At 35.7% G+C, this 27,803-nt stretch overlaps 25 protein-coding genes across 25 annotated transcripts; 10 read left to right on the top strand and 15 right to left on the bottom strand.

Moving 5' to 3' along the window:
• Positions 1-98: 98 nt before the first annotated feature.
• Positions 99-2,219, top strand: VICG_00522 (uncharacterized protein; the record flags this gene model as incomplete). Its single annotated transcript, XM_007603912.1, has 1 exon — positions 99-2,219. One exon carries the CDS (start codon positions 99-101, stop codon positions 2,217-2,219), a length of 2,121 nt encoding a protein of 706 aa, XP_007603974.1.
• Positions 2,220-2,388: 169 nt separating this feature from the next.
• On the bottom strand, positions 2,389-4,026 carry VICG_00521 (uncharacterized protein; the record flags this gene model as incomplete). The annotated part of the gene is made up of 1 exon (XM_007603911.1): positions 2,389-4,026. The coding sequence occupies one exon, from the start codon at positions 4,024-4,026 to the stop codon at positions 2,389-2,391; it is 1,638 nt and encodes a 545-aa protein (XP_007603973.1).
• A 283-nt stretch (positions 4,027-4,309) lies between these two features.
• Positions 4,310-4,669, top strand: VICG_00520 (uncharacterized protein; the record flags this gene model as incomplete). The annotated part of the gene is made up of 1 exon (XM_007603910.1): positions 4,310-4,669. The coding sequence occupies one exon, from the start codon at positions 4,310-4,312 to the stop codon at positions 4,667-4,669; it is 360 nt and encodes a 119-aa protein (XP_007603972.1).
• Positions 4,670-4,754: 85 nt separating this feature from the next.
• On the bottom strand, positions 4,755-5,588 carry VICG_00519 (uncharacterized protein; the record flags this gene model as incomplete). Its single annotated transcript, XM_007603909.1, has 1 exon — positions 4,755-5,588. The coding sequence occupies one exon, from the start codon at positions 5,586-5,588 to the stop codon at positions 4,755-4,757; it is 834 nt and encodes a 277-aa protein (XP_007603971.1).
• Positions 5,589-6,069: 481 nt separating this feature from the next.
• VICG_00518 (uncharacterized protein) lies at positions 6,070-7,029 on the top strand (the record flags this gene model as incomplete). Its single annotated transcript, XM_007603908.1, has 1 exon — positions 6,070-7,029. The coding sequence occupies one exon, from the start codon at positions 6,070-6,072 to the stop codon at positions 7,027-7,029; it is 960 nt and encodes a 319-aa protein (XP_007603970.1).
• Positions 7,030-7,209: 180 nt separating this feature from the next.
• Positions 7,210-7,815, bottom strand: VICG_00517 (uncharacterized protein; the record flags this gene model as incomplete). The annotated part of the gene is made up of 1 exon (XM_007603907.1): positions 7,210-7,815. The coding sequence occupies one exon, from the start codon at positions 7,813-7,815 to the stop codon at positions 7,210-7,212; it is 606 nt and encodes a 201-aa protein (XP_007603969.1).
• An 83-nt stretch (positions 7,816-7,898) lies between these two features.
• VICG_00516 (uncharacterized protein) lies at positions 7,899-9,113 on the bottom strand (the record flags this gene model as incomplete). The annotated part of the gene is made up of 1 exon (XM_007603906.1): positions 7,899-9,113. One exon carries the CDS (start codon positions 9,111-9,113, stop codon positions 7,899-7,901), a length of 1,215 nt encoding a protein of 404 aa, XP_007603968.1.
• Positions 9,114-9,270: 157 nt separating this feature from the next.
• On the top strand, positions 9,271-9,453 carry VICG_00515 (uncharacterized protein; the record flags this gene model as incomplete). Its single annotated transcript, XM_007603905.1, has 1 exon — positions 9,271-9,453. The coding sequence occupies one exon, from the start codon at positions 9,271-9,273 to the stop codon at positions 9,451-9,453; it is 183 nt and encodes a 60-aa protein (XP_007603967.1).
• Positions 9,454-9,663: 210 nt separating this feature from the next.
• Positions 9,664-10,140, bottom strand: VICG_00514 (archaeal ribosomal protein S17P; the record flags this gene model as incomplete). The annotated part of the gene is made up of 1 exon (XM_007603904.1): positions 9,664-10,140. One exon carries the CDS (start codon positions 10,138-10,140, stop codon positions 9,664-9,666), a length of 477 nt encoding a protein of 158 aa, XP_007603966.1.
• Positions 10,141-11,199: 1,059 nt separating this feature from the next.
• On the top strand, positions 11,200-11,664 carry VICG_00513 (uncharacterized protein; the record flags this gene model as incomplete). Its single annotated transcript, XM_007603903.1, has 1 exon — positions 11,200-11,664. One exon carries the CDS (start codon positions 11,200-11,202, stop codon positions 11,662-11,664), a length of 465 nt encoding a protein of 154 aa, XP_007603965.1.
• A 348-nt stretch (positions 11,665-12,012) lies between these two features.
• VICG_00512 (uncharacterized protein) lies at positions 12,013-12,756 on the bottom strand (the record flags this gene model as incomplete). Its single annotated transcript, XM_007603902.1, has 1 exon — positions 12,013-12,756. One exon carries the CDS (start codon positions 12,754-12,756, stop codon positions 12,013-12,015), a length of 744 nt encoding a protein of 247 aa, XP_007603964.1.
• A 373-nt stretch (positions 12,757-13,129) lies between these two features.
• VICG_00511 (small GTP-binding protein domain protein) lies at positions 13,130-13,654 on the bottom strand (the record flags this gene model as incomplete). The annotated part of the gene is made up of 1 exon (XM_007603901.1): positions 13,130-13,654. The coding sequence occupies one exon, from the start codon at positions 13,652-13,654 to the stop codon at positions 13,130-13,132; it is 525 nt and encodes a 174-aa protein (XP_007603963.1).
• A 377-nt stretch (positions 13,655-14,031) lies between these two features.
• VICG_00510 (uncharacterized protein) lies at positions 14,032-14,544 on the top strand (the record flags this gene model as incomplete). The annotated part of the gene is made up of 1 exon (XM_007603900.1): positions 14,032-14,544. One exon carries the CDS (start codon positions 14,032-14,034, stop codon positions 14,542-14,544), a length of 513 nt encoding a protein of 170 aa, XP_007603962.1.
• A 149-nt stretch (positions 14,545-14,693) lies between these two features.
• VICG_00509 (uncharacterized protein) lies at positions 14,694-15,830 on the bottom strand (the record flags this gene model as incomplete). The annotated part of the gene is made up of 1 exon (XM_007603899.1): positions 14,694-15,830. The coding sequence occupies one exon, from the start codon at positions 15,828-15,830 to the stop codon at positions 14,694-14,696; it is 1,137 nt and encodes a 378-aa protein (XP_007603961.1).
• Positions 15,831-15,939: 109 nt separating this feature from the next.
• On the bottom strand, positions 15,940-16,866 carry VICG_00508 (uncharacterized protein; the record flags this gene model as incomplete). The annotated part of the gene is made up of 1 exon (XM_007603898.1): positions 15,940-16,866. One exon carries the CDS (start codon positions 16,864-16,866, stop codon positions 15,940-15,942), a length of 927 nt encoding a protein of 308 aa, XP_007603960.1.
• Positions 16,867-17,057: 191 nt separating this feature from the next.
• On the bottom strand, positions 17,058-17,546 carry VICG_00507 (uncharacterized protein; the record flags this gene model as incomplete). The annotated part of the gene is made up of 1 exon (XM_007603897.1): positions 17,058-17,546. The coding sequence occupies one exon, from the start codon at positions 17,544-17,546 to the stop codon at positions 17,058-17,060; it is 489 nt and encodes a 162-aa protein (XP_007603959.1).
• A 159-nt stretch (positions 17,547-17,705) lies between these two features.
• On the bottom strand, positions 17,706-18,452 carry VICG_00506 (uncharacterized protein; the record flags this gene model as incomplete). The annotated part of the gene is made up of 1 exon (XM_007603896.1): positions 17,706-18,452. The coding sequence occupies one exon, from the start codon at positions 18,450-18,452 to the stop codon at positions 17,706-17,708; it is 747 nt and encodes a 248-aa protein (XP_007603958.1).
• A 437-nt stretch (positions 18,453-18,889) lies between these two features.
• Positions 18,890-19,246, bottom strand: VICG_00505 (uncharacterized protein; the record flags this gene model as incomplete). Its single annotated transcript, XM_007603895.1, has 1 exon — positions 18,890-19,246. The coding sequence occupies one exon, from the start codon at positions 19,244-19,246 to the stop codon at positions 18,890-18,892; it is 357 nt and encodes a 118-aa protein (XP_007603957.1).
• A 259-nt stretch (positions 19,247-19,505) lies between these two features.
• Positions 19,506-20,759, bottom strand: VICG_00504 (uncharacterized protein; the record flags this gene model as incomplete). The annotated part of the gene is made up of 1 exon (XM_007603894.1): positions 19,506-20,759. One exon carries the CDS (start codon positions 20,757-20,759, stop codon positions 19,506-19,508), a length of 1,254 nt encoding a protein of 417 aa, XP_007603956.1.
• A 312-nt stretch (positions 20,760-21,071) lies between these two features.
• On the top strand, positions 21,072-22,112 carry VICG_00503 (uncharacterized protein; the record flags this gene model as incomplete). Its single annotated transcript, XM_007603893.1, has 1 exon — positions 21,072-22,112. One exon carries the CDS (start codon positions 21,072-21,074, stop codon positions 22,110-22,112), a length of 1,041 nt encoding a protein of 346 aa, XP_007603955.1.
• Positions 22,113-22,367: 255 nt separating this feature from the next.
• On the top strand, positions 22,368-23,150 carry VICG_00502 (uncharacterized protein; the record flags this gene model as incomplete). The annotated part of the gene is made up of 1 exon (XM_007603892.1): positions 22,368-23,150. One exon carries the CDS (start codon positions 22,368-22,370, stop codon positions 23,148-23,150), a length of 783 nt encoding a protein of 260 aa, XP_007603954.1.
• Positions 23,151-23,306: 156 nt separating this feature from the next.
• On the bottom strand, positions 23,307-23,786 carry VICG_00501 (uncharacterized protein; the record flags this gene model as incomplete). Its single annotated transcript, XM_007603891.1, has 1 exon — positions 23,307-23,786. The coding sequence occupies one exon, from the start codon at positions 23,784-23,786 to the stop codon at positions 23,307-23,309; it is 480 nt and encodes a 159-aa protein (XP_007603953.1).
• Positions 23,787-25,239: 1,453 nt separating this feature from the next.
• VICG_00500 (uncharacterized protein) lies at positions 25,240-25,560 on the top strand (the record flags this gene model as incomplete). The annotated part of the gene is made up of 1 exon (XM_007603890.1): positions 25,240-25,560. The coding sequence occupies one exon, from the start codon at positions 25,240-25,242 to the stop codon at positions 25,558-25,560; it is 321 nt and encodes a 106-aa protein (XP_007603952.1).
• A 258-nt stretch (positions 25,561-25,818) lies between these two features.
• On the top strand, positions 25,819-27,126 carry VICG_00499 (uncharacterized protein; the record flags this gene model as incomplete). Its single annotated transcript, XM_007603889.1, has 1 exon — positions 25,819-27,126. One exon carries the CDS (start codon positions 25,819-25,821, stop codon positions 27,124-27,126), a length of 1,308 nt encoding a protein of 435 aa, XP_007603951.1.
• A 133-nt stretch (positions 27,127-27,259) lies between these two features.
• VICG_00498 (uncharacterized protein) lies at positions 27,260-27,784 on the bottom strand (the record flags this gene model as incomplete). The annotated part of the gene is made up of 1 exon (XM_007603888.1): positions 27,260-27,784. One exon carries the CDS (start codon positions 27,782-27,784, stop codon positions 27,260-27,262), a length of 525 nt encoding a protein of 174 aa, XP_007603950.1.
• Between the last annotated feature and the right edge of the window lie 19 nt (positions 27,785-27,803).

Below are 27,803 nucleotides of genomic sequence, written 5' to 3'. Positions count from 1 at the left end.
TTGCATGTTGTCCCAAGATTCAGGCTGTCAACATCATCCAACCGATTTCCAAGCAATGAAACATGAAAAATAAAGGGAGAAAATAAAATAATGTCAAAATGACATACTATGACTTTTTTAGAAATCTTATTCTGAGCTCTCCAAACAAAATCTGTGATGCGTCAACAATTTATACATATTTAACCGAAGAGCTGTATACAAATACAAAGCTCCAGGTAGTAGTAGGAGTGTCTGTTGTTTTTATTGCATTTATACTTTTCATTGTGTATTGCAAAGCATGGGATGCCTATAGCAGATACATCATTTACCTTCTCGGGCTACAAATTTTTTTTATAGCTCTGATGTTCAAGATTTCAAAATCAGGCTTTGGATCAGAATTGTCAAATCTTGATCAGAAACTCTATAATGCATTGAAAGGGATGGATGAGTCGAAAACATCTGCCTTCTCAAGTATTGTTTTGTTTTTGCTTACCAAAATGCATTCTAATAGTAATATTTCAAAATGCGAGGCTTATAAGGTAAATAGAAACACCAGCATTGAGCCATCAAATTCAATATTTTCATCATATTTGGCAATGCCCTTAAAGGACAAGAACGACGGTATCAAGTTCAAACACACTAAGAAGTCAAAAATACTCCTAGATGCAAGCGGCATGCCAGATCTGAAGCTCGATTCGCCAATAAACGAGAATGTAAGTCTAAATGGTGGCAATGGCACTGTATTTGAGCATGCTAATTTTTCAAAAAACGTGCTTACACCATTTAGGAATGAGAAGATTTATGAACTAAAACCACATAAGGATGAAAAGGCTACCATGCTGCAGTCAACAGATGTGAAAGACGAGAAGATCAGTACACCCACATCCGCACTTGTCAAAAATGAAAAGACAAAAGAGCTTGCCATTAAAAAAGAAATATCGCCTGAGAGGAACACGTCTTCTGATGATAATTTAAACACTGTGACTGAAAACAAGATTATAAAAACAGAAGCCTTAAAAGTTGTGGATGATGACAGTGACATAAACAACGATCCGTACTTTAGTGACGTTCTTAGAACACTTAACAATGAGTTTACAACTAACAATAAACTTTCCGGAAGCTTTAAGGAAATAGCTAAAATTATCGATAAAACTGACAATGAAGTATTAGAGTTAGATGCAAGCTTAAAAAAGCTCATCAACCTGGGAAGTTCTATAGAAAAGGAGCTTAAGTCTTTCAATGTTTCTTTAAGAGGTATAGAAAATATTAGGTCGCAGCTGATTACAACTCTAAGAAAAATGTTGCCTGTAAAATTCATTATTGATAACTTAAATTACAAGGAAAGCTCTGACAGACAGCTAAATCAAATATTCAAAGCTGATGACGGAAGCGACAATCATGAGTTTACACACAACCCAAATGATAACAAGAATATAGTTACAGCAGTGCAAATATGTTTAATTTCACAGGCAATTGTGTGCATTATTTTCTTTATTCAGGTCTTAACAAACGGAAGTATATACGCTCTGAGAATGGTTTCTGTGATATTGCTGGGAGCAGACATCATTTTGGGAATATTAGTGATGGCACTGGCTCACTTCTATGATAAAGATTGTGTATTAGGCAGAGTTCCTAACTGTGGTTCAATATTCAGTAAAAGTTTTACTCAATTTGCCAAATCTGCAAATCTTGATCTTAAATCCACCGAAATGTCAAAAGTTGAAGCCTTGAATAAGTCCTTGAATAAAATTGGAACAAGAACAAACAACATCACAACGTTTCTGAAAGATATGTTTGAAGACAATCTGATCGGAGAATATCGGGTTTATAATGCCCAGCTAAAAAACATGTTGGACAAACTGAACTTTATAAAAGATGATTTTAAAGAGCTAACACATGGAAAGGTCGACAACAATGAATTTTTCTCTTTGGTTGATAGCATAGAACTTCGACTTTCTCAGATATCACAGAATGTATCACTTGTTAATCCCAAATTTCTATTTGAGTTTTACACAAAAGAAGTAATTTTCGGCAATTATATTAAGACTGAAAAGGACCGAATCATAGCGAACTCTGAAAAACAAATGGGTGACCGTATACTTAAAAATAAGTGGAGAAATAAAAAGGAATGTGAAGCAAAATGGAAAGATGTATGCAACAAGAAAGAAAAGCTAGACCAACTGTCTCTTCTGATGGTTTTTGGTTCATTTATTTTTATGATAGGATTTGCTGTGCTGTAATATGTAATATCGCAAATTGAATAGGTGTATAAATCGCCTACAATGCCATTTATACATCTTCTAAGACTGTCTGCTAACTATGCAACGTTGACAAAATATTAAAAATCACTTTATTGTACTCAATAACCTTGCTATGCCACTGACTGTCAAATGACAGGACTGTGTATCTTCAGCCTGTGCCTATAAGCTTAGTTGCCTCGTCAATAGGTATGGTCGCGTTATCGGTCCTGATTGGCGCTATTTCAATAAAATGACGATGTGTTCTGAAGTATGACATTTCAAGATGATCTCTAAGATTTCTGTCGCAAGAATCACATATATTTGCTTTAAATGCTTTGTATATGGTCTTTATACTGTTGGTGTGCTCCATAGCAATTGCTTGCAAATTTAAGCGGCGCTTAAGTGCAAGATATGTCGAGCGTCTAATTTTAATTTCCCAGTTTTGCCTTGTCAATATCTTTTTGACGAAGTCTGCTACTGCCAACAGCTCCGCCTTTTCAATATACTCATCAGTAAAAGTCACCATTCCTCCAGACGGTAAAATCTCCTCTAGCCCATCAGGCTTCACAATAAAAAATTTAGTGTCATTTTTTAGTGAACCATAAAATCCAGGCACAAAGTGGAGGAATTTCAGGTAGGATTCTTGTATCAGTACCGTACTTGCATCCTGGATCGAACTTACTACTTGACCAACCCTTTGAACAATTTTGTTTAAATGCAATATAAAAACAGATTTAACATCCCCAAGAATAAAAAACTGCTTTAATGAAGACACATCAAAATTTTTACAAATTTTGTCAGTCAACGTGCTAAGACCAAATTTAAAGCTATTTTCAAGCCAAAGAGAATCCTGCTGGATAGTATCCTTAAGCTGGAATAAACGCTCCAGATATGCAGATTTTGAAACATTGAAAATAACAAACTTTGATTTTAAGTAAATATTAAAAAATTTTCCAAGAGTGTTTCGTACAGAAATAATCCAGAAAGAATCTCGCAATTTACAAACCAAGGAAAGACCCTTGACTTTCATGTTCATTTCCAATGGAGATTCTGGTGCATCGTCAATATCAGCAGAGGGAAACATGTGAAAAGCTTTACTTTGAGAAAGATATAATGAATGCAGATACGTTGCAATGCTCTTGTGGTAGACAGTGACTGTATCTTTGGTGTCAAAAATCAAAGATGGGAGATCATTACGATAATAGAACATAATATTAACGCATGCATTATTTTCTAGTTTTACGGTGATGTTGTTATTTTTCAACACTGCCAATCTCTGGCTCTTTATTTTAGCACTTTTGGTTTCGGATTCAACAAATGCAGTATTTGGCGGGGGATCCACAGATGCCTTTTTGGCGTCAAGCTTTGAGAATGCATTCCTTAGTGGTGACTGAAAGGACGGATTTGGCAATGGCTGTGCGAAAGACTCAGCGGTGAGAAAATCCTGATGGATAGGCTGCACTATCTTAAGCCCTTTTAGCAAAGGATTACTACTTGAATTATTTACCAGACTAGTCAAAATCTCGTTCTGAATCCTTGCTGCCTTTGTGGCTTCATCTATGTTTCGATTAATCATCTTCTGTAACAAGCTTTCTTCCCTTTTCTTTCTCGACTCCTCTTCTTTAGCTCTTTCATTTTTTTGGATAGTCTTGATGGATTCCTTAAAGAATCCACAAATAAGTTCTCTGCAACTCAAGTTTGACATTTTTTCCCACGTTGTGGTATTATCTTCCCACTCTACATAGATGTAATCTATGTCATTGACATTTTTGTATTCCAGGATATTTTTCACTTCCTCATACGCCATGGAGGATGTCCCAGCACAAATTTTATAAATACTGGCGAGGAAATCAAGATTGTAAGGAAAATTACTGATTTGATGTTGGTAAAACTATATACTGCCATTAACTTAAACTGTGAAAATTTTGCGTAATTTAATGCATCTAGTAGGTAAATTAGCATACAAATCAATGCCCAAGCATATCTTATAAATCCACTGAGATTAAATGTAACATGCTGGCATGCTATTTCTGGGAATTGGCGCTTTACTAATATCTAGTCAGTTTAGAATTTACCTTTTGGCAAGCCCCATGTCATTCTTCAATAACTGGGATGAGGAGAAAATTATAAGAATGGATAAAATAAAGAAGTTTGAGTTTTTAGACGAAAATAACTTCATAAAAGAAATCGAGAACAAGTACTATTACCTAACCACAAGCATCGCTGACGTAGAAAGGAAGTTTTATGAAGAGGAAAATGCAGCGATTGCAAATGAACTTGATCTCCAAGATGTACAAAAAGAAATGGTAAGCTTTATAAAAAAGTTAAACAAGTACAATCAAGCAAAAGATATTGCACAGAGTCTGATGGGCAAAATAGCCGAACTAAGAGGAGTGACAATCAAAGCCATCCATGACGAGATGGAAATATCACTTAATGACGAAATATAAAGATCGAAAGTCGTACGTTGGTATGGCATTAAAGGTGGCTGTTATGCTGATGTTAGTTAGAAATAAATTCATTTGTCCGATGTTTTTACGTCGTATGTAGAAGCCTGAGAATATTGTCGAGCATACTGGTTTGTGCTCGTTCCACGATGCAATCGCTGCAATCCTGGTTGTTATCTTCAATTATATCTTCGTTGTTTTCCACCAAATATTGTAAAAAGCCAATTCTATGAAACAAAATACTATCTGGATAGTTGGTTCCAATGCAAAACGATCTTCCGTAGCGACACTTGGTTTCTATTTGGTACCCCATGATTCTGCAAGGTGAAAGCTGTGTGCTACACTTTCCAGTATAAATAGTGTCTGAGCATGCACCCAAATGAAGTATATTTGATGCACTTGCGGGTGCAAACAGATCAGAAATGTGCCTTTCTCCAGGTGAGCTAAATGCAAGAACTTCCAAATTTTTAATTCTTCCAACTATGGATGCTATGCTGCCTCCCAAGGAATGGCCGGTCAATACTATTTTCTTTGTCGGAAAAAGCTTCATAACCTGATCTACAAATGCAATAGAATTTGAGATATAGGCATAGTTTTCAATGGCAGTCTTTGTATCTACAATACATCTTTGGTCTTTACAGCACTTAAACAAGCTATTATCCACAATTCTGTTAAAGTTGTCCGAGGAATCGGACCCCAGCACATTAAATGTGGTGCCTCTGAACGACACAATAACCTTTTCTCCTCTCATGTACACTTTTGCTTTCAGTCCTGACTGGTTCTCAAGCTCATACAAGAGTCCTTCGAGATTATACTTTTCGTATGAATTTTTAGCAAGTTGAACCAATTCCAGAACATATTCACGGCTGTAGGGAAAAGATTGAATAGCATATGAAAATATCATTAAAAGCAGTGAAATCATGATTTAAATAGCCATTTTTATTATATTTGGATTCTAAAACATCCACCAAAACATGTTGCTGGTAAGGTTGTCAATACACCAAAAAACCAAATTGCCACAAGATAGCTCTAACTGTGCAAGTTTATTTAAGCTTTACTATCAACATGGCTAGCTAGTTTTACTGATTAGGTTTCTGGCTATATTGTCCATGACTTGGTAATTTAGAACACCAAGCACAATAATCACAGCTAAAACAATAGTACAGACAAACTTCAGTATTCCTCTCATCTGAGTTGCCTCTTTCAGTTTGTCCAATAAAATTCTGTTTCTGTGCAAAATCTCACTGTTCTTCCCAGCTTCTTTTGCAAATTCATATATTTCTCTGTTTGCATGTCCAATTCTTCATTTATCAATCCTACTTCATTCTGCGCTATTTCAATTAGCGTGTCATCCATTGTTTATTTGTTTTGCCTCAAATATATTCTATCCTTGTTTCTGATCCATGCAAAATAGCACAGTAGGTGTTTCAAACCTTCCAAATCTACTGCACAACGAGTTTTCATTCCATGGATGCAACTTTAACATAATGGTTGTTGGTTCCCATGGATTGGGAAAGACCACCTTCCTTAATAAGTTGCTAGAGACCAAGGTCATAAAAAAGCAGCCATTTGATTGCCCATATGATAACCCATTCTGGGCTACAGAATCCAAATGCAATATCCAGACATCTTCTTTTGAGATCAGGGAGAACGGATTCACGATTAGGCTGAATATTACAGAGGTTGATGGAATTGGAGATTGCGTTGATAACAGAGACTGCTATAAACCCATCATTGACATACTTGAATCTAATTTCAATGATTATCATCAAAAGTTCAAGGAACAGACCCGAAGTATGATCGATGATAGGAGAATACATGTCTGCTTCTACTTTTTAGAGCCTATATTTACAATAAAGAAACCCGATCTTGAAACACTCAGGCATATTTCGCCACACTGTACGATTGTTCCAATAATTGCAAAGTCTGATTTAGTCAGCAGGGACCAGGTCTTAGTCTTAAAGACATGCATCAGAAGATTACTTAAAGCTAGTAATATTCCATTTTTCGAAGACATCGAAGGACAGGCGGAAGCCCCATTTATGATATTTTCAGAAATGAGGGATAGTGATTCTCTGAAAAACTCCGAATGGATGCCTACATCTTTCAACACACAGACGAATGATTTCATAATACTCAAAAGACTAATAATTGAAAAAAGTGCCATTGACTTGATCAAAGAGACTGACCAATACTATGATAACTATAGGGTTTCTCGTCTCATAATGAACTCTACAGACAAAGAGATAATAGCAACTAAGGAAAGAATTGAGAAGAAGATTAAAGAGTACCAAGACAAAATAAGCAGAATCCAAAAGAGAATTGGTGAGCATAATGGCAGTATTCGGGCAGAAGTTCAATAAATTGAATCAAAATACGAATTCTATATTAAACTGGCATAGCATTAATCTATTTGGCTAAAACAAGGAGAATGCATTATTTTACTATGTTTTCTTATACTTCTAATAGAATTTATCCATGAAATCTGCTTTCAGATTTGATCACAAATAGATCTCCTTAAAAGCTTGATTGCAACATTGACTCTATTTAAACGTATAGCGGAAAAAATCACTTACACAATCGTCAGCAATGCTGCTCATTTCGTTTCTGTTAGAAAAGTGCGTTAGTAGTAATGTTCTGCTATTTGAGATTCTGAATATCTCCCTTGCTTCTTCATTTGTTGAATGGCCTGTTTTTCTCGCCAAGTCTATCTGATCCTTCGCGAATGTTGATTCATGTATCATCACATCAAAATCCTGTGAAATAAATGCAAAAAGAGGCGATGGCATCGTATCTCCACTATATGAGAAACTTTTTCCAGTGACTGTATCCATTACGCCTATAGAAGTCGATGTTTTTGAGTGCTCGCATCCACACAGTACAATATTAAACTTTTCAAACTTTATTCTCTGAACATAGTCGTTCCAGCTGGTACTATCAGATCGAAAACGCTTGTAAAATTCCCTCTCCTTGGCCTTTAAAAAATTCGTAGAAATAAACCCAACTTTTCCATCAAGGCAAATGTTCTCACTGACCTCCATTTCATTAACATTTATGTCAAAATAGTTCAAATAATCCTTTACATCATTAGGTGCTATTATTAGCAGGGAATGCGAAATCCTTTTCACAATACTAGCTATTCCAAGCATATGATCTGCATGAGAATGGGAAATGTAGATCAATTTCAACTTTTCCAGTACTTCCAAGCTACCATGAAGTCTGATGATCTGTGTTAATGTATCCTCTCCACAATCAAAAAGAACAGCAGATTGAGAATTTTGGTAAAGTATTGAAGAAACATTCCTATATTTGGAGGGAATTGCACATCCTGTGCCAAGAAATTCAATACACGGATATGAAGACTGGTAACTAACCCTATCTGGAGTTTGATGTGGTTTTTTACATAAATGAAAACCTTTTTTTTGTCAAAAGTTAGCGAATAACCAGCTTCAATAACACTATTGTTATTATTATTCCAATTTTCTGTGTGAATTGTGCTTTCCGAAGATGGAAGTAAGTATCTTTGATCATTTTGACTCAAAGACTTTTGTTCTAAATAGAAATCTTCATATTCTACAAATCTGTTGTCTGAAACGTAAAATACACCAGAAAAATTATTACTAGACTGTTCATGTAGATCATTGGACAGTTCCTTTAAACTATTAGATGGCTCATCTATGTTTTTAGACAAACCAACACTGCCAAGGAACTTTACATTGTTTGGTAATGGTTTATCCCACGACAGATTGCTATCAACCAAAGATGATTTCCTGATCTGTGAATAATGCTTAGAAAAATACGCATAACTACTCTTCGTAAAACAGAAAAAACACTGTATGTTTTCTATTAGCGTGGCAATACCTCCATCCAGCCTTTCCTCAGTGCCGATTTCGCTAAAAACTAGACAGATGTCATTCAAAATGATACCTGGATCAGAGAAATTTGAGAACTTATATATCACATCCTCCACCTCCAAAAACCCATCTGAAATAAGCTTTTTGTATAGTCTCTTTGGAATATGCGGCGGCACTCTCTCTGGGTGCAGAGTTCCTTTTATTTCTGGTAATGCTATAATAAAATTTGTAATACCGTTCCAATCAAACATTTTGACAGAAATAAACTCGTCTTTGAATTCGGACAAAAACGTAAGATTCAACGTGGGAGAGATAGCATATTTGTAAACCAGAAAGAAATCGGTATTGAAGTTGGAAACAATGTTTAGATTTGTCTTTGATGACTCACCAATTGTCAGATATGTGCCAATTAGACCAGAAATGTTGCTTTTGGATGACAGAAAAATAGAATCTACAGAAACCAAACTGAACTGTTCTTGAATTGAGTATCTTTGAAATCCTTCAAACAGATTGAAAAGATACGTCTTGTCTTCGATCTTGAGTGCCAAGGATTTTCCAGATTTTGAGCTGATGAACTTCAAAGAAATTAGCATGGGCAACAATGAAAAAGTGAGTAAAGTCGGCCAAAACTCAGTTTGGGATGCCTGAGGTACTTTATTAACAAAACTTATGCTCTTTAATATGTGTGTTCTATTTTTGCTGTGCAAGAAATTTGTTGAAATTTAAGACCATGTTTTTCCTTCTCCTTACATGAGTATCACAATCACACAAACTATACAAAAAGTAAAGCTGAAGAGAAAAAAGCAAGTCACATGGACAGAAGACACCGTAGACAATGAGCGTTTAAACAAAAAGAGCTCCAAGGTGTGTTGTATTTTTCGTTCCAAGGACCATTCGGGATGCAAGCATAAGAATAAGTATGAAAGAGGATAGACAAAGAATGCGATTTTAATAAATTTCCTATCGATGCAGGTTCACTTAAAAGCTATACCTAAATGGTAATTCACCACCGATAAAAGAATCTGTGCCAGGCTTTATTCAAGAAACAAAGTACAGATAATATTATAAAACAACACCATTTCATCCAATTCCACACGCTCAATTAAAAGTTTAGTCAAAATTTCTTAACTAAGTTTTATTCATTTAAGGCTTTCTAAAGACCTTAATGGACTTGGTATCCTCAGCCTTTTCAACACCAATAACAGCAGAAGACTTGGTCTTGGACAACGGTTTGGTCTCACCACACACAACGGTATCACCCAGATTGACCAATCCAAGGAAGCATGGTGAAAGATGAACGTTAATCTTGCTGTTTCTTCTAGCAAAACGCTTATACTTAGAATCATAATGGAGATAATCAATTCGGACAACAATCGTCTTCTCTGCTTTCATCTTTATAACTTTTCCTTTGAAGATTCTTCCACGAACATTTACTTCCCCGGTGAATGGACATTTTCTGTCATAGTAGGTAGCATTAATTGCTGTCTCTGGTGCTTTATAGTTGCCAGCAGTCTCCTTGCAGAATCTTGTTTTTAGTTTTTCTTCCTCAGTTGCATATGGGGCAACCGCAACTTGTTTTTGTCTTGGAAATACTTTGTTCTTTACAATAACCTCAACCATGCAGGGTGAAAAATTTTTAACAAAATTTTCAAAGTTTCACTAGGAAGCCACAGCAAACAAGACGATAGGAAACTACTAATTGTCTATGCATACGCCGGTGAGCTTATACAAAATCATTTGTTTAAATACATTGTAAATTTATACACATTTTGAATACTAAGGTACTAGCTTCGGTTAAACATTGACAGATTAAAGAGGCACACATCCGGTCGTCGCAGTATTATATGGATAAACATGTTCCAACCATCAAAATTAACTATGTTTTTATTTATTTAGTCCGAGCAGGATCCAGAGTATGCATCTGCGGCAGATTGTAGAGCTCAAAAATGATAGTGGGCTGCAACGGTAGGATCAACATCTGGTGGTCTATACTTGGTTGTCTAGTAATAACAATTCATCAATTCACAAATATAGTAGTCAGGATATCGCTGGACCGGAAGAAAATTTGGAACAGTCTTAATTTTGAATCTAAAGACTCAAGAATTATTCATTAATGCTTAGAATATCTCTAGCATGACGTACAGAGCACTGTAACACTTACCTTGTGGTCCTCACAAAATGCATACTAAGATATTACAAGTCGTGGTAATTTGAATCGCTAGGTACATCAGTTTACAAATTGAGTTATTGCGGCAGTATTTATGTGCAATAGGGCTGGTGAGCGGGCTGTGCTCACACAGAATCATGTTGAGCTATTAAAGAAACGGACTGGCTTTAGCCAAGACAACATTCGAAAAACGGCTGCTTTGATAAAGCTATGGAGTTTTATAGAAAAAGAAGGAGCATGGCAGTACACAAAGACAGCAAACTAATAAAGCTCTACCTTAAAGTAATGTGCAGTGTTGAAGATAGGAAAAATTAAATCATTGGCATATTACTAAAGATATGGCAATGCTTGACGGGTCTTGATGCGTTGGACAAATAAGTCTCAATAGGTCTAACTGAAGTTTGTCTCTTTTAAATTACCTATGCAGTTTTATTCTTTGTTTTAAAGAGAGTTGCATAAATAAAGTATATTATGTCCTGATTTATTAAATTGATGCTGTATGTGCATAAACAATGAAAATTGAACAAAAAATTAAAGAGCTGAACAGGAAAATAGAAAAGAAGAGCAACACACTTCTTCACAATATCACGACGCAGATAGATCACAAGTACAAGGACTTGTGTGCTTCTACTGACCATGCCATCCGACGAGAAAAACAGGATTTGAAAAAGAAGTCAAGTAGGCTACTAAAGAAAATGGAAGAAAAAGTCAATGAGCAAAATGAGAGGATAGCTAGGATGAAGCGAAAAATACAGAACATCAATGAAGTGTTCAGAAGATTTGAGAGCGATTCTGTTATTGAAAAGATAGGTGAAATTAAAATGGAGATTGAAAGATTAATTCAATTACAAAATGAGAGATACGATCAAATACGATCAGATCAAAGAAAAATATACAAGACAGAGTTTGAGAAGCTTCAGGGAATGGGTGAGGGTCTAGTTGAACAGAGTAGTGAAAAGCTAAAAGGTCTACTATAAATTAAACATCCGCACTGTTATTGTATTACTTTAGTTTTATTATTAGAGCATATGGCATGGTTTCAGAATCAGTGTTTATAAATAGCCCTTTATTATCCCAAAATAAGCTTTGACAGAAAGTCTTTTCTATCTAGTCAGCATTCGTGTTAATCTGCTTTCTGTCAAAGAAAGGAGCTTGCCAGCACATTTACGAGAATTAGTGCAGAGTTTATTGGGGTTATCTCCAGCATTGGATTTTAACCATCATCATATTAAGACAGCATTTGTGCTGAATCGCCGCTGCTCTACAATGACTTTTATTTGAGTAAATGTTCTACGAAAATTCTTGGCAATTTACATTACTTTACGCTAGTTAAAGGGACTAAATGAGAAATTGGAAGCAATCCATCGCCCATTTTCATTGATAAAATCAAATGAACAACTAAACGACTCTCTCAAATTCTTTCTCTTATCATTGTGGACACCAGAAAGAATAACCGATAATTCAAAACTACACTTAACTGTCTTTTTAAGGTTTTTAACATTGACCGACTCTGTCTCAACTGACCTTATGTCCTCAAGGATAATTTCCTTGTCAGTCCAATCTCTCTCCTGATTAAAAATATATTCTTTGAGATGTTTTAGAGATTCGTCCGTTTCCTTTGTTGTATTATCCAATTCTTTGAAGCCAAAAAGTCTTTTTAAAATTTCAGGAATGATTCTATTTTCAATTTTTTGGAGAACTTTATAGTCCTTGTAGACCCTTGAATTAGAAAGGTAGTTTAGCGGCTCAAATATATTGCTAAGAGCGTGTGGCCCAATGACGTCTCGGACTCCGCCATAGTACTGAGGAATATTGAATGCTCTTTCAAAGAATTTATCCACATTTGTGCTTGGTCTGGGTGCTGAACAGTAGTCTTTCAGCGAGTTCGCAATAAAATATTCTGAAAGCTGTAGACCTTTGTAAATGGATTTAACCACTGGATTATCAAACAGTTGATGCTTTAGTTTTATAATGCTTTTACTCAGTTCAGGATCCTTTCCAAGCTCAAAATAAACGTTCGACAGAAATTTTTGGGATATTTGGACTGCCTTTTCAACAGCACTCTTCATTTGAGGGATAAGCTGCAAATGAAAAATTATGATGCCAAATAAGCATGTTTGCCAAGGTTTTACAGTATAAGCATCGCAGCTACTCGGCCTGATATTGAGTAAAATTAAGTGTCCTGAATTATGAAAATAACCAGTGAGTTAGCACTCATTATTCAATACATTTGTATATAGAAATAAAAGCCGCCACACACCATACTAAGCTACAATGCATTAAGCTAACAGGCCAGTAGATTGAATGTATTTAGGTCTTTGGCAGTGCCAAATACAGGATCAATGATGCTCTAATGTCTAACAACATGAATTTCTTTTCAAAGGCTCCCTCAACAAAAGCTTCGATTTGACGTTTGACTTGACGTTTGCTGCACCGCACTTCTCAACTTAACTTTCTCGTAAGCTCCAGGAAACTTTCTTCAACTCTAATATTTTCCCTTGCACTGACCTGAACAAAGTGTGACTTTGGAATATTATTCTTGTCCAAGAACGATGTTATTTCTTCTTCATTGATGCATACGTTTTCTTGATCATCGACTTTGTTGCCCAAAACCATTATTTCAGCAGTATTTGTAGCATTTTTCTTCTCTAGCTCTGCCAACCACTCGGACAGATGATCAAAAGAGGTCTTATTTAACATGTCAAACACAACAAATATACCATGTGCACCTCTATAATAGTTAGAAACCACGGCTCTGAATCTTTCTTGGCCTGCCGTGTCCCAGATCTGAAGCTTAACTTTGGTACCATTCAAGTCAATTGTCTTAATTTTAAAATCTACTCCAATGGTTGCTGAGCTCGATGGCTTATAGCTCTTGTCTGTAAATCTAGTCATTAAGCTAGTTTTCCCCACACCACTGTCTCCAATTAGAATTATCTTGAATATGTACTGGGCTGACTTGTCCATGGGTCACAGAAAAATACAATTCATGAGCTGCAGTCTAGCACAATGGATTGCATGGTCTTTATTGGCTACAGTCCTTCCCTTACACACAAGCATTTATTTCCGTGGTATTGATCTTTTATAAATTAGTCAAGACTAGGCTTCTGGTTGAAGATGACTTGCCACTAAACATTGGCAGCGATAAACTTGTAACATCATTGCATCCATCTTCTCTAGAGTTTCACTGTATGCCAAAACTCAAAACAAGGCCACACTAGATAGAGCTAGCTTAATATCTTTCATGTTTTGTTATAAACATCAATAGCTTTACCTTCGCTATAGTTTCACAAATAAACTGTTTTAAAATTTGAAATAAAAGGCTTTGAAAATAATACCCATAAATGTCCAGCAATGAAAGAAGCAGGAGCAAAGTATTCATTATAAATGACATAAAGGCAATAGAGTCAAACAAGAACAACGAAGATTTTAGTGTTGGTTTAATCAACGATGACATCTATAGATGGGAGGTTGTTATTTTTGGACCAAAAGACACTCCCTTTGAAAATGGGATTTTCCGGGCCGAAATGAAGTTTCCTATTCAGTATCCTGAAGAGCCACCAACATTTAGATTTCTTACTCCCATGTGGCATCCAAATATCGATAAGGATGGAAACGTTTGTATATCAATTCTTCACAAGTCGGGAAATGATGATTTTGGATACGAAGAGTTAAATGAAAGATGGATGCCAGTGCGGAGTGCAGAAAGCGTTATAATGAGTATTGTTTGTCTATTGAATTCTCCCAACTGCGAGAGTTCTGCCAACCAAGATGCAGGGTTACAGTACAGAGATGACAAAGAAGGATACTGTAAAAAAGTAAGACAATATACCCAAAGAAGCCTAGAAGAATTGTAGTATGTGATTTATCAAGAGTATTAAATGTTTGATGTAGAAACGGGGCTTTAATTCCTTCAATGTGGACTGCACTGTCTATATGCTTAATAAATTTGGTTAAATTAATGCTGTATGCGAGCTGTCGAAGATATCTTGCTCCTTTGCTAAGGCTAGTTTTTCTGAAAACTAAAAAACTCGTGGCTGTTAACTTCAAGTTTAAAGACACTTTTTGATGGGGAAACCTTGCGAACTTCTCTCAGCCAGGTATCTTTTACGGCATATCCCGTTCGTTTCTTTATTATCTCTTGACAACTTTGATTGTTTTTGCGAAAGAAAAATACATGTAGCCAGAATGTACCCTTAAAACACTCTGTGAATTTGATATAATCAAGCGAAAACTCGGGCAAATTAAATATGAAGTGATTGACATGCATGTCTCGTATCCTGAAAAGAAAGTCCTTGGCTTCCATGTTCTCAACACAGTCGCATGATAATTTATTAATCTCAAGTGTTTTTCTCAAGCAGTCAATGGCTGCAGGGTTCAGATCATTGCACAACGCAACTGCACCTTTTTTGATTGCCGGAACCACATGAGGGCCTGCTCCACAAAATGGATCGCAGACCACGTCATTCTTTTTGATAAGATTAAGAATCCTTATCCTTTCCGATTGTAGTCTGGAGCACCAGTACACTTTTTCCAAATCAAGAAAAAACTTTACATCATTTTCTTTATGAATTGTTGTCAGTTTTCTGGGACCCGCAAGAATTTCACTGTGATAAAAGCGGAAATTTGCTTCGATTTTCCCGGTTTTGTTTATTACTGTCTTTCCAGTCTTGAAATATATAGTGTCTGCTATCGTTTTCTTGTACTTCTGTTGTTCCTCGGTTAAATTAAGATGTACGATGTCCCCAATGACTTCATATGCACTAAACTGTATGCAGCCATTAGTAAGCTTAAAAATAAGCTCAGTGTGTGAGAAAAATTTTGCATTTAAGGTAAGTTCAAAATTAACCATTGGAAAGGCTTGTAAGTCAGTTGGGGCTTGGTTCAGGAGAATAACCAGATAATTAGTGCTAAAGTATAAATCATTAACGTCGATACTAAACTGCTGCTTTAAACGGAGAAAAGTATCTTCGGTATCCAGAATTTTTCCAGTGAATGTCTCATAAGACTTATTTAACTGAATGATGCTTGGAATTTTATCTTTTGAAAGTAAGTGTTTTGAAAGCAGAGGGATTGTCGTTTTCAAATTCCTTCTCTCAATGATTATCCCAGAGAATGTGTGTTTTTCACAGACTGTGTCCATGTTTAGCTGAAGGGGAAAAGTAGCTGTTTAAGTCATAAATTAGTAAAGATAAGTAAGATTGCAAAATTTAAAAACTCTAAATTAAAATCTAAAGAAAATAACTTTTAACTTAAAGACACCTCTCAAACCACTCTAGCGATTTTCTGCACATTTCAACAGCACCCTCAAGAGTGCTGTTTCCACCGGTGAATCCACTAGCATGTACAAACACACACCCATTGATTCCAGAAACTTCATCGAGATTTGTGCCTGAAAGACCCCTCCATTTTGGATGCAAAGGATATTTGATGGCAAACTTACCTCTCTCAACAGGGATGGTAATTATTCGGAAGTCATTATCGTTTTTGACAATAATGAACTTTATATTTTTTTGTAACTTTTCGTTAAGCTCATACAAAAGATCCGTGGCTACCTTTTTGTCGGTTACAAAAATATCGCCTGCAAAATCCTTGAGAACGTTGTAAAAGTGTTCGTAGCTTAAAGCATATTCACACAGCACGTATTTTAGATAGTTATCTAAATCCATAGATACAAAGTCCAGGGCTGTTTCAAATCTCAGATTTTCGTCTCTGGTCATGGTATTTTCACTATAAACATTGAAGTTTTTGACAACATCAGCAACTGTCCTTGCTCGGATTGCCCCAAAAACACTGTCATAGCCGTTATCAATCGCATCAGCAGGAAGAAAAAACTCAAAGTACACTTTCTCAACTATTTCTTCAAATATTGTGGATTGCCTTGTAAATCCATACCTTTCAAAAAGTTTGTCATGGAAGTGCTTGAATATTAAACCAGCAGAGCTGAGCCGTATGTTGTACTGTGGTGAATATGTGTCGTGGAACGTATTCTGGTGATGATCATAGCGATATTTTGAGGGATCATAGGTCTGGCCAACATCATAAACAATATCTCCAGTATTTATTACTTCTCGCACTCTTGTTCGTATAACTTCGGCATCGGGATAGATCTTCAACAGCACGGCTGTTGCAAGTATTTCGTCATAATGAAAATTGCCATCATGTGTTACGAGCTTCATGGACAAATTTTTCAAAAAAGCTAAATTGGCCTATGCTGAAATCCCGTTCAGCCATTTCGCTTTTGAGTTTGCTAGCAGTGCTTAGATCATTGGCTTAGGACTTATTTGATGTGAAATAATATGATATGCAAGCATCTATCATTGTAAATAGATATTAAAAAATACTACAGCATGTGGATTCAAAGATTTATTCAAACAAGAGCGACGGACCCATCCTTAATATAACTGGCAATGTCATCATAGCTAGCAACAAAAAAGTCGCCTAAAAGAATTTCAACAACATGTCCATCTATTCTAACTGCCTCCAAGTTTCTTTGAGCAATAAATCCAACAACCTCAAACACTTTGGAAGGTTTATCGACGTAAACAGATGCTATAATCATCATTTCTTTGTATTTTTCTGCAAATATCCGTTCTTCCTTGCTCATCAGTTCTTGGATTATGAAGAAATTCGCCCGTATTTTATCTAGCCTTGTCAAAATATATTCTTTTACAAAGTACTTAATTCTTTCCTGTTCTATCTCTTCAAACGTGTTGGACAGACTGGTGCCAGAATCATTTCTATTCCCATGGCTCTTTATAATAAAGTTAAACTCATCGGCTATTCTATCATAGGGAAGGAGCTTTTCTGTTGCCTTTTCATTTGTGTACGCCTGTATAAGCCTCTCCAAACTAAGCATTGGCCAGTAAAAATTTCCATCGAAATAGCCAAATACTAAATAAATGGATCAGGTGGAAACACCACCAAACATGGTAACAGAATTGTGTATTTCAATATAAGTAAACACAAGACAATATGCTTACGGATATTAGTGCAATCTATAAATATATTTATTACTTTAAACAGGACTATCCGCCGACTCTATCAAATCATACAATATACTAGTGCTCTTTTTGCACAAAGGGCATGTATCTCGGATATTTAGCCATTCATCAACACATTCACAATGAAAATGGTGATCGCACGGCAGAAACTTTACCAAGCTTCCCGGTACATAGTTTTCATAGCAGATTACACAACGCGAATTTCCGTCGTGAATGTCCGAATCGTTGTGAAATACCACCGTTTTTAATTTAGGCTTAACATATGATACAAGTATTAGGAGTAGGACAATAGCAACTAGCGGTAATATGTAGGATACAAACCCCAGAATAAGCCATATAACTGTTGTGTAATATAGCAATGGATGTGTCTGACTGCAGTTTTCGCACTGCTGGAGCCAGTGATATCCTAGAATGTACCAGAAAAGGTTGCATCCCTCAACCAGGTTCGAAAAAACGGCAAGACCGTTGTTACTTTCTTCATATTCGGGAAGTCTGTTGATGTGAAAAAATGCACTGTTCTTAGAAAAGAACGTTATTGCCTTGGCAGCACATAACAGAATATATCCGGTTAAAAAAACCTTCAAAGGCTCTTCGACAATATCATTTCGTGTTATGTAAAGTACGAAGATTGAAAATAAAATTCGTGCACCATGAAAAATTAAATCTGTTACAACAAGTGTTCGTATACACGAAATTGCCGTTATTCTGCTGGCTAGTGTTCGTCTTGGATTCATATTTTCGCTATGCATATTTTCTTCCATGCATGTCTCTTGACTCCATATTTTAATTCTTGACGTTTAACCGGACCAACCAAAATAAGACCAAAGCACCAATTAAAAGTAGCTATCAAAATAGAGAGCAACAGTGTCGTAAATGCTACCAAAGAACATGCAAGCTAATCGATCCAATAAAAGTGCATGAGCTCCTACACATTTCTTTTACTTTGGTACAGCCAACGCCAGACTATTGCTATATGCTCCGCCCCAATTTCATTAACATGATCTGGTTTCTGAGTAGTTTTTTGTCTATCCAAAATTTTCCTATTTAAAATTTTAATTACTTTCTATATAAGACAGGACTAAATGCGGCTAAACGGTATATAAAAATGAATATTAGAAGAATCAATTTATTTTAATTATTAAATTAGGCAGATAGCTACGTATCCAAGGATGTAGATGCTGATGTATGCTTTGAGCATTTATATTTTGACAGATCTTAAAACACCTTTCATCTTCTTCCGCTTAATTATAATGTAGCAAAACGTATATCCCATCCAGTCTTTGAACGTGTTCACACAATAGCACCCTGTATTTGCGATATTTTTAAGTTGTCTTTGAATGCGTATAAACGCCCTTGTGAGTAATATTCTCGTTTTAGACGGTTTATTTTGGATTGATTGGATTTCATAGCTGCTACTTTCTTCAGATTTTTCATCAAATCTCGTCTTTTTCTTTTGCATCGGCATCTGCCTTAGTTTTATTAAACCAGTGATAAATCTACGATTTCTTGCCACTAGGAGTCTATAGCATCCGGAGTATATCTTTTTGTACTTCATATGGGCAGACGGCCTAAAACAACGTCAATGAAAAGAATAAAGGAGATGTGAAAATAGCATTTACTTTATTAAAGGAGCTTAAAAGGAATCGTACGTATCAGTAAATTATTAATTTTACAATCACAACTTGTAGAATTTCACAACATAGGTTTAATGAGAGATAAGCTTTTGCCATTTGAATGTACCTAATTTTTAAATTTAAAATCAAAAGCATAGCCATGGTATTTAAAACAACATGTGACAATTATAAATTGAATATTCATTCCTCTATGGGTTCAGAAGACCTCAACTCAGTAAATGGGATATCCCTTTCAGACTCCTTCTTAATCTTCTCCCAGAACTCCTCATCGTCGCTTTCTTCCTCAATAAAGCACGAAGGGGTTCTCATCATTTGGATTGACGGCACAGGCACCACATATCTTAGGTTTTCAAATATAGTTTCGACAATTTTGTTCAAGTCTTCCTTGGTATTCATGTTGGGAATATTGAGCTTTGGTATTTCAAGCTTATATGATGGCCCATAATAGTCGATGTACTCATTGTATGGCAAATCCTTTTCAATATTTACACCCAATGCCATGGCTGTATCATATGCCCACACCTTAGAAACATTTTCGATAGTGTATCCGCCTCCGCCAAGAATTATAGTTGGAATATTAAAAGATCTTACAAACTTTACACAATTACCATGTCCTATGTTAGAAAGATTGAAGCATCCTAGCTTGTCTCCTGAAATTGAGTCGGCACCACACTGTAGCACTACAACACTTGGCCTGTACATCTCCATAATTCTGGAAACAATGGGATTGAATACTTGTTGATATGTCTGATCATCAATGCCATCTTTTAATGGAACATTGACGGCATAATACTTTCCTTTGGCATATCCAACATCTTCGAGCATGCCAGTACCGGGAAAATAGTCTCCATACTTGTGAAATGAAAGAGTCATAACCCTATCGGTCGTGTAAAATGCCTCCTCAACACCATCGCCATGGTGGATATCAATATCAATGTATAAAACTCGCTCATATACCTTGAGAAGCTCCAAAATTCCTAGGACAATGTCGTTCACATAACAAAATCCACTGGCCTCTGATCTCTTGGCATGGTGCAGCCCACCAGCCCAGTTGATTGCAATATCGTACTCACCACTATTTAGTTTGTGTGCCGCCATCATTGTTCCTCCAGCAGTGAGTTTACAATAGTCAAATAAGCCAGTAAAAACTGGGCAATCCTCTTTAATATTGAACTTGTGGAGATCCTTAACAAGTTGATTCATGTTTTCATTGGAGACTGTCGATAGGAAGTTAATGTAGTCTTCTGAATGGAAGTTTATAAGGTTGTCGTAAGAGGCGTGAAGTGGTCTTTTTATATCCATGTACTTGTGAAGCCCATAGTTAACAATTAAAGAATGCGTCATTTGAACTCTCAGTGGCTTCATCGGGTGTCCTTTGGCATAGTGATAGCATCCTATCTCCGGATCATAAAGATAAAGAACTTTTTTGTCCATTACTCTGGGGTAAAAACTTCAATAATAGGAAAAATAGCTTTTGTAATCAACAGTGAAGCTACATGAAAAACTTTGCATATTAACAATATTGCTAGCAATAGAATGACATTTCTACCTGCTATTATATTCTTTACAAATCAAAAACCAGAAAAGATCCTATGATGCAAAAACAGTTCAAAAGCTAAATCTAGGTTGAAAATTGATAATGGCCAAATAAATAGTGCACAACTGCTAATCAATCTTATTTTGCACATCAGTTTTTAGCTTTAATCGTGCATGATTCGGAAATTTTAAACATACCCCAAGTAGCTTATGAAGATAGAATCCAACACCATTGATCCAAAGTCTAAATCTGGAAGTATAAAACTCATTCCAAACAACAGCGATGATATTTACTATTTAAGTTTAATTATATTGCCAGGTGATAGAGTCTCGAGCTATACTACTAGAAAGATATCTTTGGACGGAGGAAAAACCCAACAAAAAAAGACAATGAAACTAGAAATAAAAGTAGAGTCTGCCGAATCAGATCTAGAAGCAGGAATAATGTATGTAAAGGGGAAAACATGCTGCGAAAACGAGTTTGTACGAATTGGATCCTATCACACCATCGACATTTCCGTTGGGAATGGGTTTGTCTTGAATAAGACAGACTGGAAGAACTCAGACATTGCGAAAATTAAGGAGTGCTGCAAGGAAGTACCTGAGATAGGCTTTGTGGTTTTCTTTGAAAAGGACTGTGTACTTTCTACTGTTTCCAGTAATGATATTAAAACTGTTTACAAAGAGGAGATCAAAAACAAAAACTTCAAAGAAATTATCTTAAACACCATAAAAATAAAGAATAAGGTCAAGAATGTTGTTATTGCAAGCACTTCAGATATAAGAGCAGAGTTTTACAAACTTTTAGTTAAGCAGGATCCAAGTATAGATAAAGTCTCGACTATGATAAAACTAACGGGAGATTATAAAGGGCTGCCTAATTCAAAAGTTATTTCAAAAATCTTGTCCGATAAATCCATGCTTACAAGCTTACAGCATCTTAAGTTTGTTGACGATTTGAGGGAGGTTCAGAAATTTTTTAACACCATTGATCTGAGCCGGGAAGAGGTTTGCATTGGATTAAAGGAAGTTTCTGAGGCAATGGACTATGGTGCGATTAAAATCCTGTTCGTAACGGACAAGTTTTGCAAGCCAAAAACCGTGCCAGAAAGAGAGTTTGCAGATGCATTCATCAGAAAAGCTGGAGATCTAAGAGCCAAAATTTGCATTATACCCATTGGACTGGACTTGGGCCAGAGGCTTGAGTCTATTGGCAATGTTGCATGTTCATTGTCATTTAATTACAAATAACATTATAGACTGTCAAATCAATAAACATAAACAAAACTAAGCCGTCAATCTAAGTGGCTGTTCTACATTTGCCTTAATATATTTTTATTGAAAATCTAAACTATTTACAACTCACCAATCGAATGTTTCAAGTATTTATCGTATATTGTGCAATTAGGATGTTTTAGATACAGCCACTCAAAATGCCGTGTGTGAATGCCAAGAGGTGTTTATATCATTTGAATGCCTTCATTTGTTTGCAAGGTTAATTAAGTAATGTATGAGGAAAGAGTAGCTTTTAAAGGCAAAACATTCCACAAACTCAAAAGAAATGCAGCAAAGGGCGAAAATGGATGTATAATACTGATAGGCGGGTCTAGAATATACACGGGTGCCCCAATATTTACAGCCTTGGGGGCGATGCGTTCTGGATCTGATCTTGTTTATATATTTACAGCTAGTGAAGCCATAGATGCTATTAAACAAATTCCGGAGGTAATAGTCTTGCCCTTTGAAATGAATTGTAGAATTCTTGACAAGGCAACTGCTTGTGTTGTCGGTCCGGGACTTGGAAGGCCTGCAGAAGATGAAATTTCACAAATACTCAAAATTCTCGACTACCTTGACTCCAGAAATATACCTTTCGTCTTAGATGCCGATGCTATTCATTATTACAAGACTGGCATATTTGCACATCTTAAAAATGTAATTTTAACACCAAACTATAAAGAAGCAATGGGTTTAGAAGTGCTTGACCATCACATCTGTATTTATAAAGGAAAAGCTGACGTTATTGAGACTAAATCAAGAAAGTTGGAAATAAATAGTCCATCATCGTTAAAAAGATGTGGTGGCCAAGGGGATATTTTGAGTGGAATTCTAGCAACGGCTCTTTCATTAAATGGCGCAGATATGGTTGATGCATCTCTGTCATCATGCGAACTTCTAAGAACATCTACTTCTTTCGCCTTCAAGAAGCATGGATTTTCCTTGATTACATCTGACATTTTTGATGAAATTCGGATAGCATTACTAGAACTATTGAACGACAGCATATAAATCCCATTTGCGAATGGCAATGCATTAAATACAGGCTACTGGCTTGATAATTTATTTAGCATTGTTCGTTTACTTTGGTACCTATTTTAGAGTTGTTGGTGATCGATACATATCTATGGTGTCTTTAATAACAGCATAACACATAGGTACGTTGATTCAATAGTCAAGACCTCTTTTGCAGGGCTCTTTATCCTTCTGATTTGTGGTGTCGTTTTTAGTTTTGCCCAAACAATATGAATCAATATCACAAATTTCTAATAAGGCTGGCTGCAGAATGGGAGAGCCCAAGTAGAGATGGTTGCAATCACCTCTCAATCTTTCACTTATTGGAACAAATTTCATATTCTGGAAATTTTCCTGTCCAAGAATTATGCAGTGACGACACTTACTATTAATAAGTCGTCCAAAGCTACTTGTCTTTCTACCCACTTGCTCCTGCTGTTCTTTTTCCAGTTTTTTAACCTGACTTCTTGCATTATAGAAGAAATTTACTACATATTGAAGATCAACACCTACCTGTTCTGCCAGTCGGAGTTTTTCTGCTTTCTTAGGATATCTGTTGTTTCGAAAGTATTCATAAAGTATTCTGTCTGCATTCTCAGTCTCTTGCTCCGAGTAATTAAATTGAATACCCATGGAAAATTTATTAGGGTAGTGAAAATATTAAACTTACTCTAATCTTTGCGATCAGTTAATTGTCATTCATTAAAAATTTTGAACAAATTTGCAACACAAAAATTTTACTCATATCACAAAGTATATCGGGCCATAAACAAACCAGGGGAAGCGATATCGGTTATTACTTGTTGTGAAATATACAGTATTAAGTCTATCCGCTATTGTTCTGCCAAAGCGTCCAAGGTTTTTATCATATTGACGTCTACGCATGTATAAAATTTTTGTTTACGTAAATACAAAGATAAAATTTTGTACCTATTGCTGTCAAAGTTATTGAGATTTCTCATAATATTGACATTTGCAAAAGTAAAATTTTTACTGCCAAACACTATTTTCTGCATTTGACTGGAAGGAAGTAAGTTAGGTATCAAAGAGGTCGGCAGATGCTGACCTCTAAAGTAACATAAATAACATGCACAATGAACATGACGTTTATGAGATGATATTTGATATCATATGGGTAATATACAGGACTTGATAAACAAACAACAATCTTATATTTTAAATCGCTTTGCCTGATTTTAGACATGTTTTCATGAATTGAAGATGCTAAAGCAGGAGATTGAAAAATAAGCAATATAAACTTTCTATTTGATCAAAATCAACCATTCACTGTTTAATGAATCAATCTACAAAACTTTGGGTTAGACCTGCTTTCAGCATTGCTCGCAATCAAACAGCGTTAGTTTCCCGTTGCAATAAACAGCGTTAGTTTCCCGTTGCAATCATCGTAAATGTGCTCCTATTTCTTTGAAAATTTTGTCGCAGATAATGTAATTCCATTTGCAACAAAGACAGTTTAGGAGTAATATGAAGAAAACGGAATGAAGCATTAAATATGTGCTGCATGCTACGCCACATGCTCGTTATTTTAATGCTTTTTGTCACGAATCACTACCCAGCTAAAAGGTTCAAAGTCTGATGAATCTCAATTGAAAATTTTGTAAACTGATAAAAAAGTAATAAGTTTGAAATACTTGATTTTTGACTAATAAACTGATATTTTAAAACTTAAAGCTATAGATAAAGACAACATAATCTCAACCAATGATGCAGGCCATTAATCATCCCTGTAGCAATTTTTATTTAAATGCGTGTTAAATGCCATTGGAACTTGTTTGCTAAGTTAGAAAACATTCTTGTGTTTATCAGTACTTAATGAATGAGGCAATCTGCATCAAAACGTTAGCAAGTATTGTGTGTTTTAAATTTAAACTGCATACTACTTTGAGTCTACTGTTATGTTTGTATAAAGACTATACTACTAACGCCAGATCTATTATTTCTTTTGGAGTAAATTACCCTGTCAAAATTGATAAAATAATGAATGTCAGCTATACTTTAATCTGTTTGATCTGAAATAAACAAAACTAACTTGAAAGTTCAACTGATCACGAAAGGATAAGTTTTCATGGGAAAGGATCAATATGACGATTTAATATATCCAGACTATCAGAGGAGAAAATTAGGATTGACGAAGAAACAGATAGAATATCTGACATCAATCTATGCTACAAACAAAAAACCAACAGCATACTACAGATTTCAAATAGCTCAGAAACTTGGAGTTCCAGAAGATAAAGTAAAAAACTGGTTCCAAAATAGACGTGCAAAAGACAGACGGCTGTCCAGACAAAGCTCCGCAGAAGGCGTTGGCGAGTCGGATATTGGAAATCCTCACAGAATATATCCCGGATGTAATGATTTGTATCGAAGACGAAAGCCAAGATAATGTTATTTGCAAATAAAGAACTTAAAAACAAGCCTGTTGTTGATAAATTACTTTAATTCAGTTGTTTTGAAAGTAGTGCTGATGCTTGACTATAACTGCAGAATAAATATTTTATGAGATGCCCATTCACACTCAGGTTAACCAATACCAACTGTGCTGCCAACTGAAGCTTAAATAAAGTAAACAAATGGCTGGTGTCTTAAAATTTGTAGCATTATGCAAATGTGTTTTTTAACTTTGAATCTAAGCCCATCCACAATGCAGTTGTCGGTTGGGATAAAATACTGCTTTCATCCAGAAAACATGGCCAAGACGATCAAAATCAAAGAAGAGGTGGAAGATTTCATTGTACAGGAGATTGTGGAAGATAGAAAGTGCACAATAGGACCAATTGTTAATCTCGAGAAGTTCTACGAGGCTGAAAAGCTGTTCAACACACAACTGGATGATAGTCTGGGCAAAGAAGATAGAAGAAAGCTATATGACATTGCGAGATACCACCCTTTCAAGAGGATGTTTACAGACAATGGGAAATTGCATATTAAGGACGATTCAACTGATATTTTTGTATTCACTTTATTAAAGTATGACTATAGTGATCATTCAGCTCAAAATCTCTTATCTAAACGACTTAACATTCCACTGGCATGCATTCAAACAGGAGGAACAAAAGATAAGCGTGCGATCACGCTGCAAGAAGTAAGTGTAAAATGCTCATTTGAAGCACTGTTCAATTATGCGCTTTCATTGTCTAAAAATTCAAAAATAAAGTTTAAAGACCTGGGATACTGTGCCGAGCTTGAAAATCTTAATGCCACAGCAGCCCATGCTTTTAATAATTACATGAGAATAGAGACACTGAGTTTTCAAGAAGAAATAGGCATTTATAACATTAGAAGGGGCAGCTCCAAGAAATTAGGAGATCTTTCAGGTAATTATTTTACGATCAAAGTTAGAAATTTTTTCACTGATTCGCCAGTCTCAACCAAGTTTTATAATTATTTTGGGCCACAGAGATTTGGCAATAATAGAAACAACCATATTATTGGAGAGAAAATCCTGAATGGACAGTATGAGGAGGCCATAGAATTGATATTAAAAGATGACGCTGGCTCCGAAACAAATCCGGGTACAATCAAGAAGTTTATACAAAATATGATCGAAAACTATAAAAAGCCGAAATACATTGTTGAACATCTTTCTAGACGATCATTGATGATTTACCTACATGCCTACCAGAGCTATATATTCAATATGAGCATAAACTCTAGGGTTGAGGCTAATAAACCCGATATGGAGTGTGATAGAGTTTTGAAAGATGGAGAATTCGTAGATGCAACTGGAAATGAAAGCCTAGAAGAAGTATATATTCCTCTGAAAAAAATGAACCACAAGTTATTAAAGGGAGGGATGAGAAAGATGATCGAAAAAATCAGCGACTTTGAAAAGTCAGTTGATGACGAGGGCACAGTGTTTAAATTTTTCCTACTAAAATCTTGCTACGCCACTGTAGCCTTGAGAGAAATTGCTCAAATCATTGAGGACGATTCTAAACAGAACTCATAAAGCCAAATTGACGACGTTCCAGCACACATGAATATAGGCTGTATAAACTATTTATGCCACAAAATCAATACATTTTATTTTAACGTCGACGATGCATAGTCTAGTAAAAATTTTTAAAAAATTTCCGTCTTTATTACTTGCCTTCAAAATCAACAAAACACACATCGCCGTTAGACTCATGGAAATCCAGAGCCTTTATAAGCCTGAGGATCTCTATTGACGAACGTCCTACTGGATTGATGTTGGCACTAAGATGAACGGCTTTCTTGCTCTTATCAAGAATAACAGTGGATCTCATGGTAGTTCCTGATTCCTCGTCAAAAAGGTTAAACTGTGAACAGAGCTTGTGGCAAATATCAGAAATCATTGGCCATTTCACTTCTCCAACACCACCATTTTCTCTGCTCATATTGATCCAGTTTAAATGAGAATAGACCGAGTCACAAGAAGAAAAAAGAATAGTCACATCAAGTTTTACAAACTCATCGTAAAGATCTGAGAATTTTGTTATTTCTGTTGGACACACAAAGGTAAAGTCCAAAGGATAGAAGATGATGACTGTATACTTGGTTTTGATCTCCCCTATACGGATCTTTTTCAGTTCCTTGCCAATTATACAGTCATATTCATAGTCAACGATTTGTGAAGGAAACAACATGGGTAAAAACTTTTAGCTC

This window comes from Vittaforma corneae (assembly GCF_000231115.1).
Source record: "Vittaforma corneae ATCC 50505 unplaced genomic scaffold supercont1.3, whole genome shotgun sequence".
NCBI lineage: Eukaryota > Fungi > Microsporidia > Nosematidae > Vittaforma > Vittaforma corneae.
Note: the sequence above shows the minus strand (reverse complement) of the source record. Positions and strands in the feature narration are given on the sequence as shown.